General features: G+C 59.8%; 1 protein-coding gene across 3 annotated transcripts in view; it reads right to left on the reverse strand.

Annotated features, from left to right (window-relative positions):
• Positions 1-1,067: 1,067 nt before the first annotated feature.
• Positions 1,068-14,469, reverse strand: part of LMX1B (LIM homeobox transcription factor 1 beta) — a 79,144-nt gene continuing 65,742 nt past the window's right edge. Inside the window, exons 3-8 of one of the 3 annotated variants that reach the window (XM_039229691.1) lie at positions 6,403-6,635; positions 4,366-4,547; positions 4,106-4,183; positions 3,904-3,970; positions 1,543-1,686; positions 1,068-1,225 (exon numbers count right to left, since the gene is read on the reverse strand). In XM_039229691.1, coding sequence (XP_039085622.1) covers positions 1,068-1,225; positions 1,543-1,686; positions 3,904-3,970; positions 4,106-4,183; positions 4,366-4,547; positions 6,403-6,635 — 862 coding nt within the window. Of the gene's footprint in view, positions 1,226-1,521; positions 1,687-3,873; positions 3,971-4,105; positions 4,184-4,365; positions 4,548-6,402; positions 6,636-14,469 lie in introns of all 3 variants that reach the window. The other 2 variants (XM_039229690.1, XM_039229689.1) reach the window with 2 other exon arrangements.

Raw genomic sequence — 14,469 nt, forward strand, 5'->3', positions numbered from 1 at the left:
CGATGAAGCAGTGGGCTCCTTGCCCCTGGAGGGATGCGAGGAGAGGCAGAGGGAGCCACACTTCAGATGATGAGCCAAGTGGGTGACTTTTGAAGTCGCTTTCCCGCCCGGAGGTTCTGCTGTCAGTACTCCCTGGGTCTGGGGCTCTGTCTCTGCCCGTGCAGCTGGTCGGGTCGGGCACCCTGCCGGCTCAGGCAGCACCTATACAGACTGGGGCGGGGATATATCTGGGTTCCTGTGTGTTTCAAGCCCCAAACTCTCCCCTCCCTCCCGCTCCTCCTTCCTTCTTTCCTATTGCTGTAAGAAGAGGGGGTCCCTGCCCCTGTCTGGTCTCTTTTCCCTTCCTGACATGGCAAGGCTGACCCACAGAGCGCCTCTGTGTCTCTGTTAGCTTGTCTACACGTCTGTGTGCCTATCCGCACGGGTGTGCCTTCGAGTGTGCGTATGTTTGCAGGAGAGGCTCAGTCTCCCCTCCCCAGGGACCGTCCCCCACCCCCCGCCCCTGCGCAGTGCCTCAGTGGGCTTGGCACACCGGCCAAACTCTTCCCCACTTCTGTTCCAGGCTCGGGCTGGGACAGGTGAGCCCAGGCTGGCAGGCCTGCCCTCGGAGGTGGGGGAGGGGGGCCGCAGCCCAGAGCGCAGGGTCCTGTGCTTCTCGCAGGTAACGGGCACTGCACCCAACACCGCCGCCCGGGGGGCATGCACGCGGGCCCTGTCTTGGCCTAGGCCCGGCCTGTGGAGGTTGGCTGGACACAGAGAGGACTTTTAAAAAAATAGAGAGAATTTAAGCTTCCCAAAAAAGAGATGGGTAGGGAGAAGGAGGCGATGGAGGCCAAGGTGGGGCTGGGAGGCGAGTGGCTTTCTGAGACTCTGGGTCCCTGGGGTGACGCGGTCTCTGTGGGCAGGATACAGCCCTGCCCAGGCTGTGCCCATCCGCCTGCCCGGCTGGCCCAGGGAAGGGCACCGTATGGCTGTGTGTAGAGTCCGTGTGGGCGGCGGGGCTGGCTGCGGCGGCCGCAGGCCCGCCCCAGGACCCTGGCCCAAGCGTCCATGCAGCCAGCTGGCTCTCAGGAGGCGAAGTAGGAACTCTGCATGGAGTAGAGCCGGTCGATGGGGTTCCCCACGCGGGCCTGGAGGGAGCCCACGTCCGAGGAGCCCAGGAAGCAGTCGCTGAGGCTGGTTAAGGAGGTATCGCTGTCGATGTCATGGAACATGGAGTCGCTCCCTGGGGGTAGAGGGGGCGTCAGGAGCCAGGGCTGGAGCTCCTGGCGGCCCTGCAGGCTGTGTGGCCAGAGGTGAGGAGGGACAGGATGACCTGTGGCGGCAGCGCAGGACCAGAGGTGCTGAGGGCCGCGGGTGGGGTCTCGAGGGCGCCCCTTCTGTCAGGAAGAGGCAGGTGGGCCTTGTTGGCGTGGTCTGCCCGGCCCGGGGATGGGAGGTGGCTGTCGTGGCCCCAGGCCTGCCGGGTCGGGCAGCGGGCGGGGGCGGTGCTGGGGCAGGCAGAGGGTGGGGGCGGCTTACCATAGGGGTTCATGTGGTCACCTGGCATTTGGGGCGGCGTGAGGCCCTGCTGGAAGGGGTCGCTGCTGCCGTAGGGGCTCTGCTCCATGGCCACGATCTGCTGTTGTGGGGGGGCCAGCGGCGTGTAGGAGGCCATCATGCCCTCCATGCGACTCGACAGGACCTCTGGGGACAGAGCACACCTTCACCGACCAGCCCTGTCCGCCTCATCCCGGAGTGCCCCCCCACCCCGGGGGCCCTCTCAGATGCACCTAGGGGGTTCCCACAGACCTCCCTCCAACATGACCCCCAGTCCAGGGTGCCCACGCAGTCCCTCTGAGCTCCTCCGGACCTCCCCAGGTTGCCTACGGTCTTCTGGGGCCACCAAGCCCAGGTATCTGACCCCTGGCTCCTTCCCCAGACACACACACACACACACACACACACACACACACACACACATACTCTAGGTCCTCTTCAAAAATCAATTTATCAAAAGCCACAGACCACCCCATCCCACCTCCTCCCTTCCTCCAGGGGCTCTGCCCTCCAGGAGTTCACCACCTGGCAGAGACAGACACTGAGCAGTCACTAATCATTCACCATGTGGGGGCAATGAGCTCCCTGCATCTGGGGGCATCAAGGCGGGGCCCACATCCAGGCCAAAGAGCTTCCAGGAAGGCTTTCTGGAAGAAGGGGCCCCCTACCTCCACGTGATTTAAAGAACCAGTAGGGGTCTGACCATGCTAGGGGGCAGGCATGCCAAGTTGAAGGGCAGCAAAGGCAGGGAGGGGGAGAAACTGCCGGGTGGGAGCGGGGGGCCTGGCACACGGGCTCTAGTGCTGAGAGCGAGAGGCGGCCAGGAGTGGGGAGGAAGATGGCTCCTCTGGGGGCCCACGCGGAGGGCAGGTTCTCCCTGAGGCTCCAGGAAGTCAGGGGAGGGTCTTGGCCAAGGAGGGGCAGGCTGGAGGCTGGAGGCAGAGACCACGGAGGAAGTGGAGGGAGGGGCTGGGGTGCCTGTAAGGTGGATAAGGTGGATGTAGGGATGACAAGCCTTGGGAGGGGCATGAGGGACATGGGACAAGAAAAGCACTGCCCTACTTGGCGACTGAGCAGACACAGCGAATCAGGATAGGAAGGGTCAGATTGACTCCCGCTTACTGGTGTGGGCACAGGGTAGGGGGTGGTGCCCTTTGCTGAGATGGGGTTGGGAGGAGCAGGGGGTGTTGTGTGGATGTGGTAGCTGGGTGCTGTGTGCAGTATGGGCTGTGATGAGCTCAAGGGGGGCCATGGAACATTCTCAGGGAGGCTACATCTTGGGGGCAGCTGGGAACACAGAAAGGTGGGATGTAGCTCAGGAGATGGCTGGGAGACCAGAGACCATGGCTATAGCCCCAGGAGGCCAGGCTGGCTTAGGGGACGGGTCAGAGGGGGCAGAGGAACCCAGTCAGTACTTGGGTTCCGAGGCTCAGGCACAGCCGGGGACACTGGCCTGACCCTGAGTCCTGAGTAGGAGGGGCTGCCCATCAGCATCCTGGCCTCTGGTCTCACCTGGGACCAGGCAGCTCTAGGGCCCCCACCCCATTAGAGCAGTCCTGAGTACCTCCCTGTGCCCCCCCTTCAAGGCTCAATGTCCCCATGGGGCTTGGGAGGTGAGCCCCGGCCCAAGAAGTGGAAATAGCATTTTGGCAAAGCCCAGTCTTTGGGGGCAGGGGACCTGGCCACTGCCCCTCAAACTGGCTCCTTATCACCCACCAGGAGCCCACCCCGAACTCCTCAACGCCCTGCAGAAGCTCTCTGGAGATTCCTGCTGAATTCTATCATGAGCAGTGGGATGTATGGTCACATTAAAGGGCCGGCTTCATCCCTTATAAACTGAGTGACCCCGGCGAGTCCCTTGGTCTCACTGAGCATCAGCCTCTTCGGCTGTGAAACAGGCTGTGACAATGCCCTTCCCCACCGCCCCCCGTGGGTCTGTGGGAGTTAGGTGAGGCCGGGCAGGGCAGGGGGGAGAAGAGCGCCCGGTACAGCCTGCAGGTGAGAGACAGCTGCAGGTGGCAGGTTGGCTCTTGTTTTTTAAGTCAGCTCTATGCCCAACGTGGGGCTTGAACTCACGACCCTGAGATCAAGAGTCACGTGCTCTACTGAGCCAGCCAGGCATTCTCAGATGGCTGCAGTGTTGACCCCGAAAATTCTGCCACCCCCTCCGGGCAGCCCTCCCTGCCACCCCTCCTCCTGCACCCTGCTTGCGTCCCCACCGCCTCTCTCCGCCTCACCAGGTTCCCAGGCAGCAGTTCCCCGAGCCCTGACGGCCCAGGGGGAAGGGGTCAGTTGGGGGGGCGGAGGGTGGGACCTTATTACCGGAGGCTGAGCCTGGGCCCCCGCGCCCTGGCCCCGGCTCACCTTGGCCCAGCCGCTGGGAGTTCTGCTGCTCCTGCTGCTGCTGGTGCCGCCGCGCCAACTTCTTCATCTGCAGGGGACACAGGTCGTGCCAGTCCCTGCCTCCCTGCTCCCGTGCATTCCCAGCGCCTCCCATCAGGACCCTGTCTTCTGCCCGCACCGCCCACTCCATCCTGCCCAGTGGGGGTGATAGGTGGCCTCTCACCTTGGCTCTTTGGTTCTGAAACCAGACCTGGACCACGCGCACACTGAGGCCAGTCTCCGCTGCCAGAGTCTCTCGGACCTGCCCGGAGGGACAGACGGATGGACGCAGATCAGGCTGGGGGGCGGGGCAGGGGGGCCGGGGGGACTGCGGGGTGGCCGGGAGGTTCAGGGAGGTCCCGCCCCCAGCAAGGGTGGTAGGGGCACTGTCTGGGACGGCAGGGGAGTGGGGTAGCAGCCCCGCCCACCCCGGCGGCCCCTCACCTTCCGGCAGGGCTTGGAGGACACCTCGAAGGAGGCCTTGAAGGCTCTCCGCTGCTGCGTGGTAAGGATGGTCCGGGGTCGCTTGGGCCTCCGGGGGTCCTTCCCGTCGTCCCCACTGCCCTTGCTCTGGCTGCCCTGCCCCTTGGCCGGCTTCATGTCTCCATCCTCATCCTCGCTCTTCACTGCGGAGGACATACCCGGCCCGTCAGCTTTGTACGCGGCTCTCAGCCTTGCACCCTTAGGCTGTTGCCTGCTGGGATCCCATTACCTGCAGCCAACACCCGCCAGGGCTGGCCCCCCTCTTCTCCACCTCCCTGCACTCTGGAGACCCCAGCCTAGCATGTCGGCCTTAGAGAAAACCCACTGCACGAGACCAGGGCCAGCGGGCGCCAGGACCCAGAGAGGGGACTCCGGGGGAGGGGGGCGTCTTCCTTGAAGCTTCCAGGGACCAGGAAATGTCAGGTGATGACATCCCCCAGACATTCTCACACAGGAGTATTCATGACCACAGCACCTCCTCCCCACCACGAGTTACACACTCAAACAGCTGCATATGCACAGGCACACTGGCACATGGGTCCACAGAGGACTGGGCACACGCAGCTTGAAGACATATTCACACACACACACACACACAAACACGCACGTGCACACACACACACACACACACACACACGCATGCAGTGTATTCGCCCAGAGACACACTCACACCCAGCATGGACACAGCCACTTCCAGGCCCCAGAGGTGTGGGCCTTGGAGATGCCGGCCCAGACGGACACCATGTGCTTCCTGCAGCCCCTGAGTCTGAACTGGACTCCTCTTCCCAGGCTCATCTTCCTCAGAGCAGGAGCAGCCCCCCCACCCCGCTGCCCCCGCTTTGGAGGGGGCGGGGCTCCTCCCTCCAACACCCCCTCCCAGGCTCCATATGAATGGGCCCGAGGCACCCGGCCACTGTCTGCTCCGCCGTAAGGGTCCAGGCAGCCTCCAGGGTGCCCTGCCCGTGGGTGGACAGAGGGACAGATGGATGGGAGGCTCACTACTTCCTCCAAGGGCCCCAACAGTAACAAAGCTCTTCCAGATGGGCGGATCTGGTGACCGTGGGCTCTAGGTTACCCCAAAGGGCTCAGCAGACGAGGGCATCTCCTCTCTGCACCCTCTGCTCGAGTGCTCCCCGCTACCCTGGCATGACCTGGCACCAGCCTTCTCCCTGGCTTTTCCCTTCTAAGACTCCTTCCTCCTCTCCCGTACCCGCCCTTCTGCAGGAGGGCTCGAAGCTGGCACAGTCCTTCTGGAGGCTGGAGCAGAGGCGAGGGGTGCCTTCGTCCCAGGAAACAGGGCCTCTCCCTGCACCACAGAGGGCCCCGGGGCCCCACCCAGAGGGGAAACAACAGCTCAGGCTGCTGCTCCTCACTGACGAAGGACGTGTCAGATATCCGCCTCTTGCCGCCACCAGCCTGCAGACCCGGTGCTGGCAGAGACCTGTGGTGCCGTGCAGTGGTGGAGGCCGCGTCAGGGACAGAGAGGGTGAGGGCGGTGGGCCAGACAGCAGGGTGTGTGCGTGAGTGTGCAGGTGTGAGCATGTGCAAAAACGTGTGTGGCCACACGCAGAGCTGCTCAGTGCATGTGTGATGTGCATGCTGGGTCATGCACGCACATGTGTGCATGTTTAAGTGCATGAGCACGTGTGTCTTCCTGAATGTGGGCTTGTGCATGTGTGGGCATCTAAGCACAGGTCTACACATGCACACATGTCCATGTATATACACTCCGGGCATGGGTATCCACACATGCATTATATGTGCATGCGTGCACGCACGCGTATGTGTCGTCATAGGCACACACGCTGGTACACGACACGTGGTAGTGTCCACGTGTGCATCTGCGTGCCTGGGGGTGTCAGGTAATGGCACATGGCCAGGTGAACACATCAGCACCATATGCATGCGATGTGGGTGTGCCGTCTGTGCAGAGCTCAGGCCCTTCGCCGGCAGGGGCTCCCTCCCGGCCGCCTGCCCCCAGCTCCCGCCATGGCTCACCAGAGTCGGACTCGTCGGGGCTCACGGAGCTGAGCAGATCCTTCTCCTTCTCGTAGTCACCCTTGCACAGCAGCTGGCCCTCCTTGAGCACAAACTCGTCGCCCTTGCGTAGCTGCCGCTCACACACACAGCAGCAGAAGCAGCCCAGGTGGTACACACACTCCAGGGCCCGCATCACGAACTCTGTGGGGGCGATCTTCTCCATGCAGCCGCTGCACTTGGCTGCGAAGAGCCTGCAGGTGCACAGTGTGGGCACACTGGCTAGGCTCGGGGGTCCCGTCAAGGGCCGGCCGCTCCCACCTGCCACCCTGGCCTTCCACCCCAGGTGGGAGAGACCCATCCTGGGCACAGAGCCAGAGAGTGGGAGGGGTCTGTAGCCCTCCTCCAATGACTCTCAGGGCCCTGGTGGCCCCGGAGGGTGGGGGCTGGGGGGGAGATGGGCATCCTGCCCAGCTGGGTGTGTCAGCTCTGGGTCTTTCCTGCTCAGAGACACAGTGGCCACTAGAGGGCAGAGCACAAGGTCAGTCTCAACCTTCTCCAAGAGCCAGGTGGTCCTGCCCGGAAAAGGGCACGCAGGTCTACCCTCGCTCCAGGACCTGCTCCGCTTCCTCCTGGCTGCCCCCTCTCTCCCACATCCAAGCAATCCCTGGCCTTGTCCAACTCACCACCCAAGCAACGCCCCTCCTCTCCTGCCTGGGCAGCTGCCCTAGTCCCCATCCTGGGCTCCTGGCCCCTCTAACCCTTCAATTCATCCTCCAGGATGAGAGCCAGAGGGAGCCGTCTACAACACACATCCGCTCCTGCTGTTTCCCTGCTCCGGGCTCCTGCATGACTCCCTGGTGCCTCAAGGCCCTTTGCATCCTGTCTCTTTCTCTTCCTGCCTTTGCTCCCCCAGGCCACGGCCGGAGGCAACCGCCTGTAGCTTCTCCAGGGCACCTTCAGCCGGCCTTTCCACACGTTCTTTCCCTGTTGGCTGAGCTAACACCTACCTACTTATGCCTCACTTCAGCTTGAGTATCTTTATCACGGGCAGAAATTCACTGAGCACGTTCAGCGTGCCAGCCGCTGTTCTAAGCACTCCGTAGGCAGAAATGCACTTAATCCTTGCAACAACCCTGTGAGATGGGAATGAACACGAATCCCATCTTAGAGATACGGAAACTGAGGTGCCGAGGGGTGGAGTCCCTTGCTCAGGGTCGCAAGGTAGTAAGTGATGGGGGCCGACGCGGAGCCTGGGCCTGATCCGGCCCCCTCCATGACATGACGAACCGGATCTGTCTTCCTTCTCTGGAGACAAAGCCAGGCGGGGGTCTCTCTACCTCCAGCCAGCGTGGGCAGAAAGGTCTGAGCAGCCCGGCCCCTCCCCTGCCCTCACCTACTGACCGCTCCTCCCGCCTCCTCCCTCCCCGTCATGTGCCCTGCTCTGTGGGAACTCAGCCTCAACAACACTTTGATGGAAAAATTTATGAAGAATCAAATTATTGCTGCTGGGAGGGAATTAAAACCATTTTTCATTCCCCACGTCCCTGGGCCACGTCTGCGGGCGCCACCCTGGGAGCGCTGTGCACATCCCATTCCTCTTTATGGCCCGCCATCACAGGCACGGATTACAGCTGCAATTCTCTACTAATCGGTTCTGGAACAGAAATGGCCATAAATGCAAGGCACTCGGCCTGCCTCCCTTCCCGGGGCTGCCATCAGCAGCGCCCACGATGAGGGAGTGGGGCGCGCTGGACAGGGCCAACCCGAGCTCTGCCCGCTGTCCTGGCACCGGCCAGGCCCCTCACACTGGGGGCATCCCCAGCAACCCCTGCCACCCACCTCTATGCTACTGAGCGGGCTCCTACTCATCCTGCAGTGCCCAACTGCAATGCCACCTCCTCTGGGAAGCCTTCTTTGATGTCCCAGTCAGGGGGAAGCGGCCTCCCACAGGCTCCCTTGAGATTCTCTCAGGCCTCAGTTCCCTGTACTGTGAAACGGAGATGTCAACAGGACCTCCCCCAAAGCGCTGTTGTCAGGAGTCGATGAGACTGCGCACACAGCTTGGTAAATAAGTATCACATCACAGTGGCAGCACAGGTCAGCTTCCAACTCTACAAGGGTCCCACGAGGCGGGACGTGGCTCTATGTGACCCTGGAGGAGGGCTCGGTGAGTGCTTGCAAAGCAGGTGAGTGACGGGACCCCACTAGCCCACACAGTACATGGCTTTGCAAGGGGAACGTGAGCTGGATTTCAGCTCCCATTTGGCTCTCTGGCTGGATTCCTTTGTTCAGGGTACAACCTACCCAACTGTCCACAGCAGCTGCAAGCCGGGGCCCCTAGTTATCTGGTTGGCTGTCCGGCTCTGCCAAGGCGTTGGGGAAGGAGCCAGGTTTCCAGAACTTGATGCCCTGACATGAAAGATGCTTCTGCCCTGCCCTCCTCGCTGCCCCTCTCTCCCCTCCCCCACAATTCTACCTCCTGACCTAGGTGCCATGCTAAGTTCTGCAGCCCAGCCTCAGCAGCCTATGAGCAGACAGGCGCCGGCTGCATCTCTGCCAGGGTCAGCACGCCTTGGGCGGCTCCCAGACAGGAGGCCCTCTTAGGTAGGGGAGGGGGGGGTGACAGGAGGGGTGACCTGCATTCGCAGGCACTGCCACCACGCAAGCTGCATTCAGAGCAGCCGTGCTAATGCCTTGGCAGCAGGGGGTCGATTGCTACTTTCTCCAAACTCATCAACACAATCTATTATTAATACTTCTCCAAAGGCTCAGTGCCGCCATTACGGAGGCAGCGCCAGCCACTCGGGGCATCATCTGTTATCTAGATTGCAAAAACTCGGGATATAAAACAAACTGCGCACACTTTATAAACGGAATGTGCCATCCGTTTGGTCTCCAAGCATCTCTCTACCCAATAAAACATCGGGGGGGACGCATGAAATACTCGCTCCCAATTATGGGGCTGCCTTTTGTCTACAAGCCGGGGTGAGCGCTAAGAACACATGTGTGGGAGGGGCTGGGGGCACCAGGGGGTCCCCTCCTCTCTGTGAGCCCCTCTCCTGCCTTCGAACCCTCTCATCATGAAGGACCCATGGAACTGGCCATTGAGAGGCAGTCCCAGCCACAGGCGAATGGCAGGGGCATCGGATGGACTTGGTTTCAATGCTCGGTTCCACCACTCCCTGGCTAGTGACTGCACAACTAATTTCTGCTCTCTGAGCCTCAGCTTACTGATCTGTATAATGGGCTGAACAACACTGTCTCCTTCTCCATGTGAGGATGCAGCGAGTTGTCAGTGTAAAAGCCGTGAACACAGAAGAGGTCAGTGAGCTGAGCAGGCCCTTTGAGGCCAGGGCCTCTCCGGCAATGCTGCACAGAGATGGCAAATACCGACAGAGTGAGAGTTGCTCTGGCTGAGAAGCTCTGAGCCTTCCTGTCCCACAGGAGTCCCAAAGCCAGAAGCTAAAGAAAGGCCTTGCTAGTACCCAAGGCACTAGATTTGGAGCCCAGGTCATGATCTCAGTCCCGACTCAGCCACTCACCGTCTCTGTGACCTTGGGCGAGTCTGGGTCTGTGTCCTCACCTGCAAGATGGGGACAATAGTTCTCACTCCCCAGAATTGTGTGGGGGGTGCCAGATGGGTATGTTTCTGCTTCCCACACTAGGGCCAACAGGCCAGGATGGGGCTGGCCTGGGGGGTGGCGGGGGATGGTGGGGTGACATGGGGAGGCTCCGAGGCTCTGCCTCCACCTGTGGCTTCCCCTCCAGCTGCCGGCCCTCTCAGTGCCAATCCTCTGTGTGGGCTTCCCCCACCCCCACCCCAGTCTCCAAGCTCCAAATCCGGAGGGCAGCTTCATGGCCACACCATGAAGCTGGCAACACACAGGCTCGCTGGCAACCCCCACCCCCACCATCATTGTCCATGTAAACTGCCAATCCTTTCCTCCTGCTGTCCCTAGGGCTAGAACACCATTCCTTCCGCCCCCAACCTCTGACAACCAAACACCTGTGTATTCTGAAGGATTTAGCTTAGCTATCCCTTCCTCCAGGAAGCCCCCCTTCTCCTCTACAGTCTCAGATGTCCACCTGGCTGAGCTCCTCACCCTCGAAGCCCTTCCCCACTCTAGTATTTATCCTGAGGACTCCCCTTCATCCGTTTCCAGGTCCATTTCCCCAGGGTCACCGTTGTCTTCGGAGCTGAGCACAAGGCCCCGTACACACTAAGGTGAGCAACAAATGTTTGTGGAATGCTCGTTGACCCAACCAATACAGGCCTGTCCCGCCTGTGAGGGAGGGCAGGTTGGTTGCCAGCCACAGCCCGGTCCGTGGGAGCCCCCCAACCTGGCCTGGGAAGACTGTATGTGTTGGGGGACAGGCAGCCCAGGGTCCCACCATGGGTCCCTCACCTTTTCCTTCTGGGACTTTGATCAAGACATTCAACTCTCTGAGCCTCAGTTTCTTCATTTATGAACTGGGAACGGTGGTACCTACCTACAGGGTTGTTGGAAGGGCCTGTTGCATGTAAAGCCCTTGGCCCTGGTCTGGCACGAAGGCGGCACCACCCCACAGAACTGCCATCTGCCTTTCTCTTGTTCCTTGGCGCCCCTGCTGTCACCTCAGCAGGTCTTGGCCACTCCTGTGAGCAGCCTTCCGGACATCAGGTTTACAGGTCCCATCCAAGCCTCCCCATCATGACCACCCAGGCTCTGGGTCCTTCTACCTTCTGTCTGGCCTGAGCTGGACACAGCACTCACAGCTCATTCTCTGTACGCCTGTCGCACCACTGTGAATGAGCTCAGTTATCATCCTCTGCATCACCTCATTAAGTCCCTGAAGAACCCTAAAAGGAAGACACTGCTTCCATTCCCATTTTACAGATGAGCACACCAAAGTGCAGAGGGCAGGTTCAAGGTCACATGGCAGCCCCACATATACTCCCTCCATGCTTTGTGCATTCAAGTACATTGAAGCGCATTCGGGTACATTCTTCCCATCATTCACCCTTGACCTTAGCTGAGGGTACCATCCCCATGTCTGTCTGTCCTCAAGGCTCTGAATGCCCCAAGTTCTCATTATTCAGCATTGGCCCAGCACCCACGTGCAGCTGCGTGGGTTTCTCTTTAACCAAAGCGAAGGTCTCCCCGTCACAAACACATCCTCCCTCTGCTAGAATCATCTGTGATTTTGGAGTAAGAAATTCCCTTTTTAGGGATGTCCTTCCCTTGAAGAGTCCCTGGCTATGAGAACACATCTCCATCTCCTTGGAGTTTTTTATTGGTTTATTTGTTTAATGTTCAATTTATTAAATTCATAAAGCTAATAAAAAAAACTCTGAAAACCAATTTTTTTCTGGAGCATTTAAACATGGATTACAAATCTGATTAATTAATTTCTCTTAAGCCACTGACAACTGCAGAGAAGCAATGCAGTAGATCTGATTCTTTTACCTCCAATAAAACTGGCTTCTTAATGTCCCGGGGACCCGCCAGCCTCTCCCTGCAGGTTTTCAGCCCCAGGTTTCAGACTCCAGAAGCATTAGGCTTGGAATCTTGGCTCTGTCACTTCCTAGCACAGGAACCACACACAAGCCTCTTCTCTCTGAGCCTCAGGGGCCCCATCTGTTCAATGGGGATAATAGCTGGGGACCGTGAGGCAGGCTCAGTAAGTAGGCACCTTATCATTTCTTTAAGACTTCTGGCACTGTTCACCATCTTTGCTGAGGGGAAGCCCTGCCATCTCCTCCTCACTATACTGCCGCTCCTATACCCCATCGCTGCATTCTACCGTCTATGCAGCCCCTCACTAGGTCCTCAGTCCAAGAGTGCCCAACACTTTCAGGATAAGTCCCAAGACCTCATCCTGGCACTCAAGGCTCTACTCCAGCCCCGTCACACCTGGCTTCAGAGCTTCTGCTCCAACCACCAGGGATCTCATTGCTCCCTGAAAACAGCAAGTCCTTCCTGCCGCCTTAACACTTAAAATTCCATCTGCCCCCAAAGTCTGTCTTCCTTCCCCCCTTTTGCTTCTTGTTGAACTTCTCTTCATCCTTCAAGACCCAATTCAAAGGTAACCTCTTCTGTGAAGCCTTCCCTGAGACCTAGGTATTTGTGGGTCTGAAGCCCTCACTGACCTAGAAATCAGAAACTGGGTCTAATTCACACACACCCATCCCACGCTGGGTTCTGGCACTGAGGACGTGACTAGCGAGTGTTTGTTGATTGAATGAATAACCTGGTGAGAAATGAAATGGACAGCCCAGGGAGGACAAGAGAACACTGGGTATTCCACTTCCAGAAGACTGAGAATGCCGCCAGAGAGCAGTACAAGTGAACTCACTGATGTTGCCCCATGGCCCACTATACAGCCGGGAGTCCAAAGTCCTGACTTCTATGTTGGTTAAGTTCTTCACACACTCCCTGTTGGGCCAGAGTCCAACTGCAGCCTCATCCCTAGTGCACAGGGAAAGCCCTGGAGTGCGAGGGCCGGGTCACTATTCAGTGACTCCCATGACCATAGTGATGGGGCAAGGCCCGGGCACCTAGCTCAAGGTGGACCAATCCATTCTCTGCCCTGTGTCCCTCCCACCTCCTGCTCACCGAGAGCTTTCTGGCAGCCCCCTGGGCTTAGACTAAGGTGCACTTTTCACATCTCTGGCACCAGCTAAGTGGCCCGGGGTCACACCCATCCCTGTTTTGAGCTTCAGTTTCCTCTTCTGTGAAAAGGGGGTGTTGATCTTTCCCTCACCTGGTGATTGAGAATCTGTGAGTTTTAGCCCGTGTGAGAGGGTCTAGCCCAGGGACTGGCACAGTGGGCATCCTGGCAAGTGTACATCCACTCCTTCCCCAGTCTGAGTCTCACCATGGTGCTGGGACACAGGCTCTGGAGACTTCTCTTCCTCATGGTGAGGGCCTCAACCACATCACTGGGTCTGTGCTCTCCCTGTCTGTCTGTCTGTGCCTCCGAGGTATAGGCTTCTGTCAGATCCTTACCAAGGGCCACACTGGGGTCACGGCAGATTTGGGCCTCATTTCCTTTCGGGTCTCTCCAGACCCAAGTGCCACAGCTCCTGGAAACCCTCCCCGGGTGGGGAAGGAACCCCAGCCCTCTGGCCCACAGGCTATACCTTCTCACGTTCACCCAGCCAACACCCAGGGAGGCTGACACTGAAACAGGCTCATGCAAGATGCTTGAGGAAAGAGACCAAATCTGGTCCGAAGGGGGCTGCCACAGCATGGCAAGTGCCTTGACAGGGTACACCTGGCAAGCTGGAGGGCACACAAAGCCATGGCGGTCAATCTGGAAGAGGCCTGGGGACTTCATGGAAAAGGGGACATGACAATCATTAAGAAGCTGGTCCCGAAGTCCGAAGAGTCTGAATCCCAGCTCTGCCGCTTACTGTCTGACCTTGGGGCAAGGACCACAGCCCCCACCTTACAGGTAATCACTAGGGTGTGTTTAGCCTCTCGGTGCCAGTGCCACAGCTCCTTCAGAGGCTCGTGGGAGGACCCCAGGATGGACCGGTCCCAGAGCACTAAGAACAGGCTCCTCTATAGTAAGCGCTCCCACAGGGGCCGGCGTTACTACTGCTGGAGGGCTGTGACGTCTGTGATGATGCCCATTGAGAGAAGAGCTGGAGTTCACAGGGGCCCTGCGGACCGGACCCTAGGCGGTCTTGGGGGTCCAGCCGCCCCGCCAGAGTTTGCCTGTCACTTGCAGGAGCTGATGGGGTGAGAGCAGGCAGAGGGAGCCGCCTGGCCTCCTCCCTCCCGACTCGTTGACATCTCCCCCACGTGCCTGCCGCGTCCTTATCATTCCGGGCGTAGCTGTTTTTTATTTTGAGACAAAAAGGGGCCTGTTGATGGGGATCCAACTCAAACCAGCTGCAAACATCTGCTTTGATGCGGCGGCGGCGGGCCAGGCGGGCGGCGGGAGCCGCAGGCGGGGGCCCCGGTGCGCGCGTCAATCACGCGGCTGGAATGCGCGGCGCGGCCCGGCGCTCCGACCGGCGGCCGCCGGAGCGCGGGCCTCTCCGGGCCTCTCCGCAGCCTCGCCACGCCGGGGCCGGGCCTGCAGCGAGCGCTGCCC

The sequence above is a fragment of the Hyaena hyaena genome, unplaced genomic scaffold (assembly GCF_003009895.1).
Source record: "Hyaena hyaena isolate Hyena2069 unplaced genomic scaffold, ASM300989v1 scaffold_38, whole genome shotgun sequence".
Classification (NCBI taxonomy): Eukaryota; Metazoa; Chordata; class Mammalia; order Carnivora; family Hyaenidae; genus Hyaena; species Hyaena hyaena.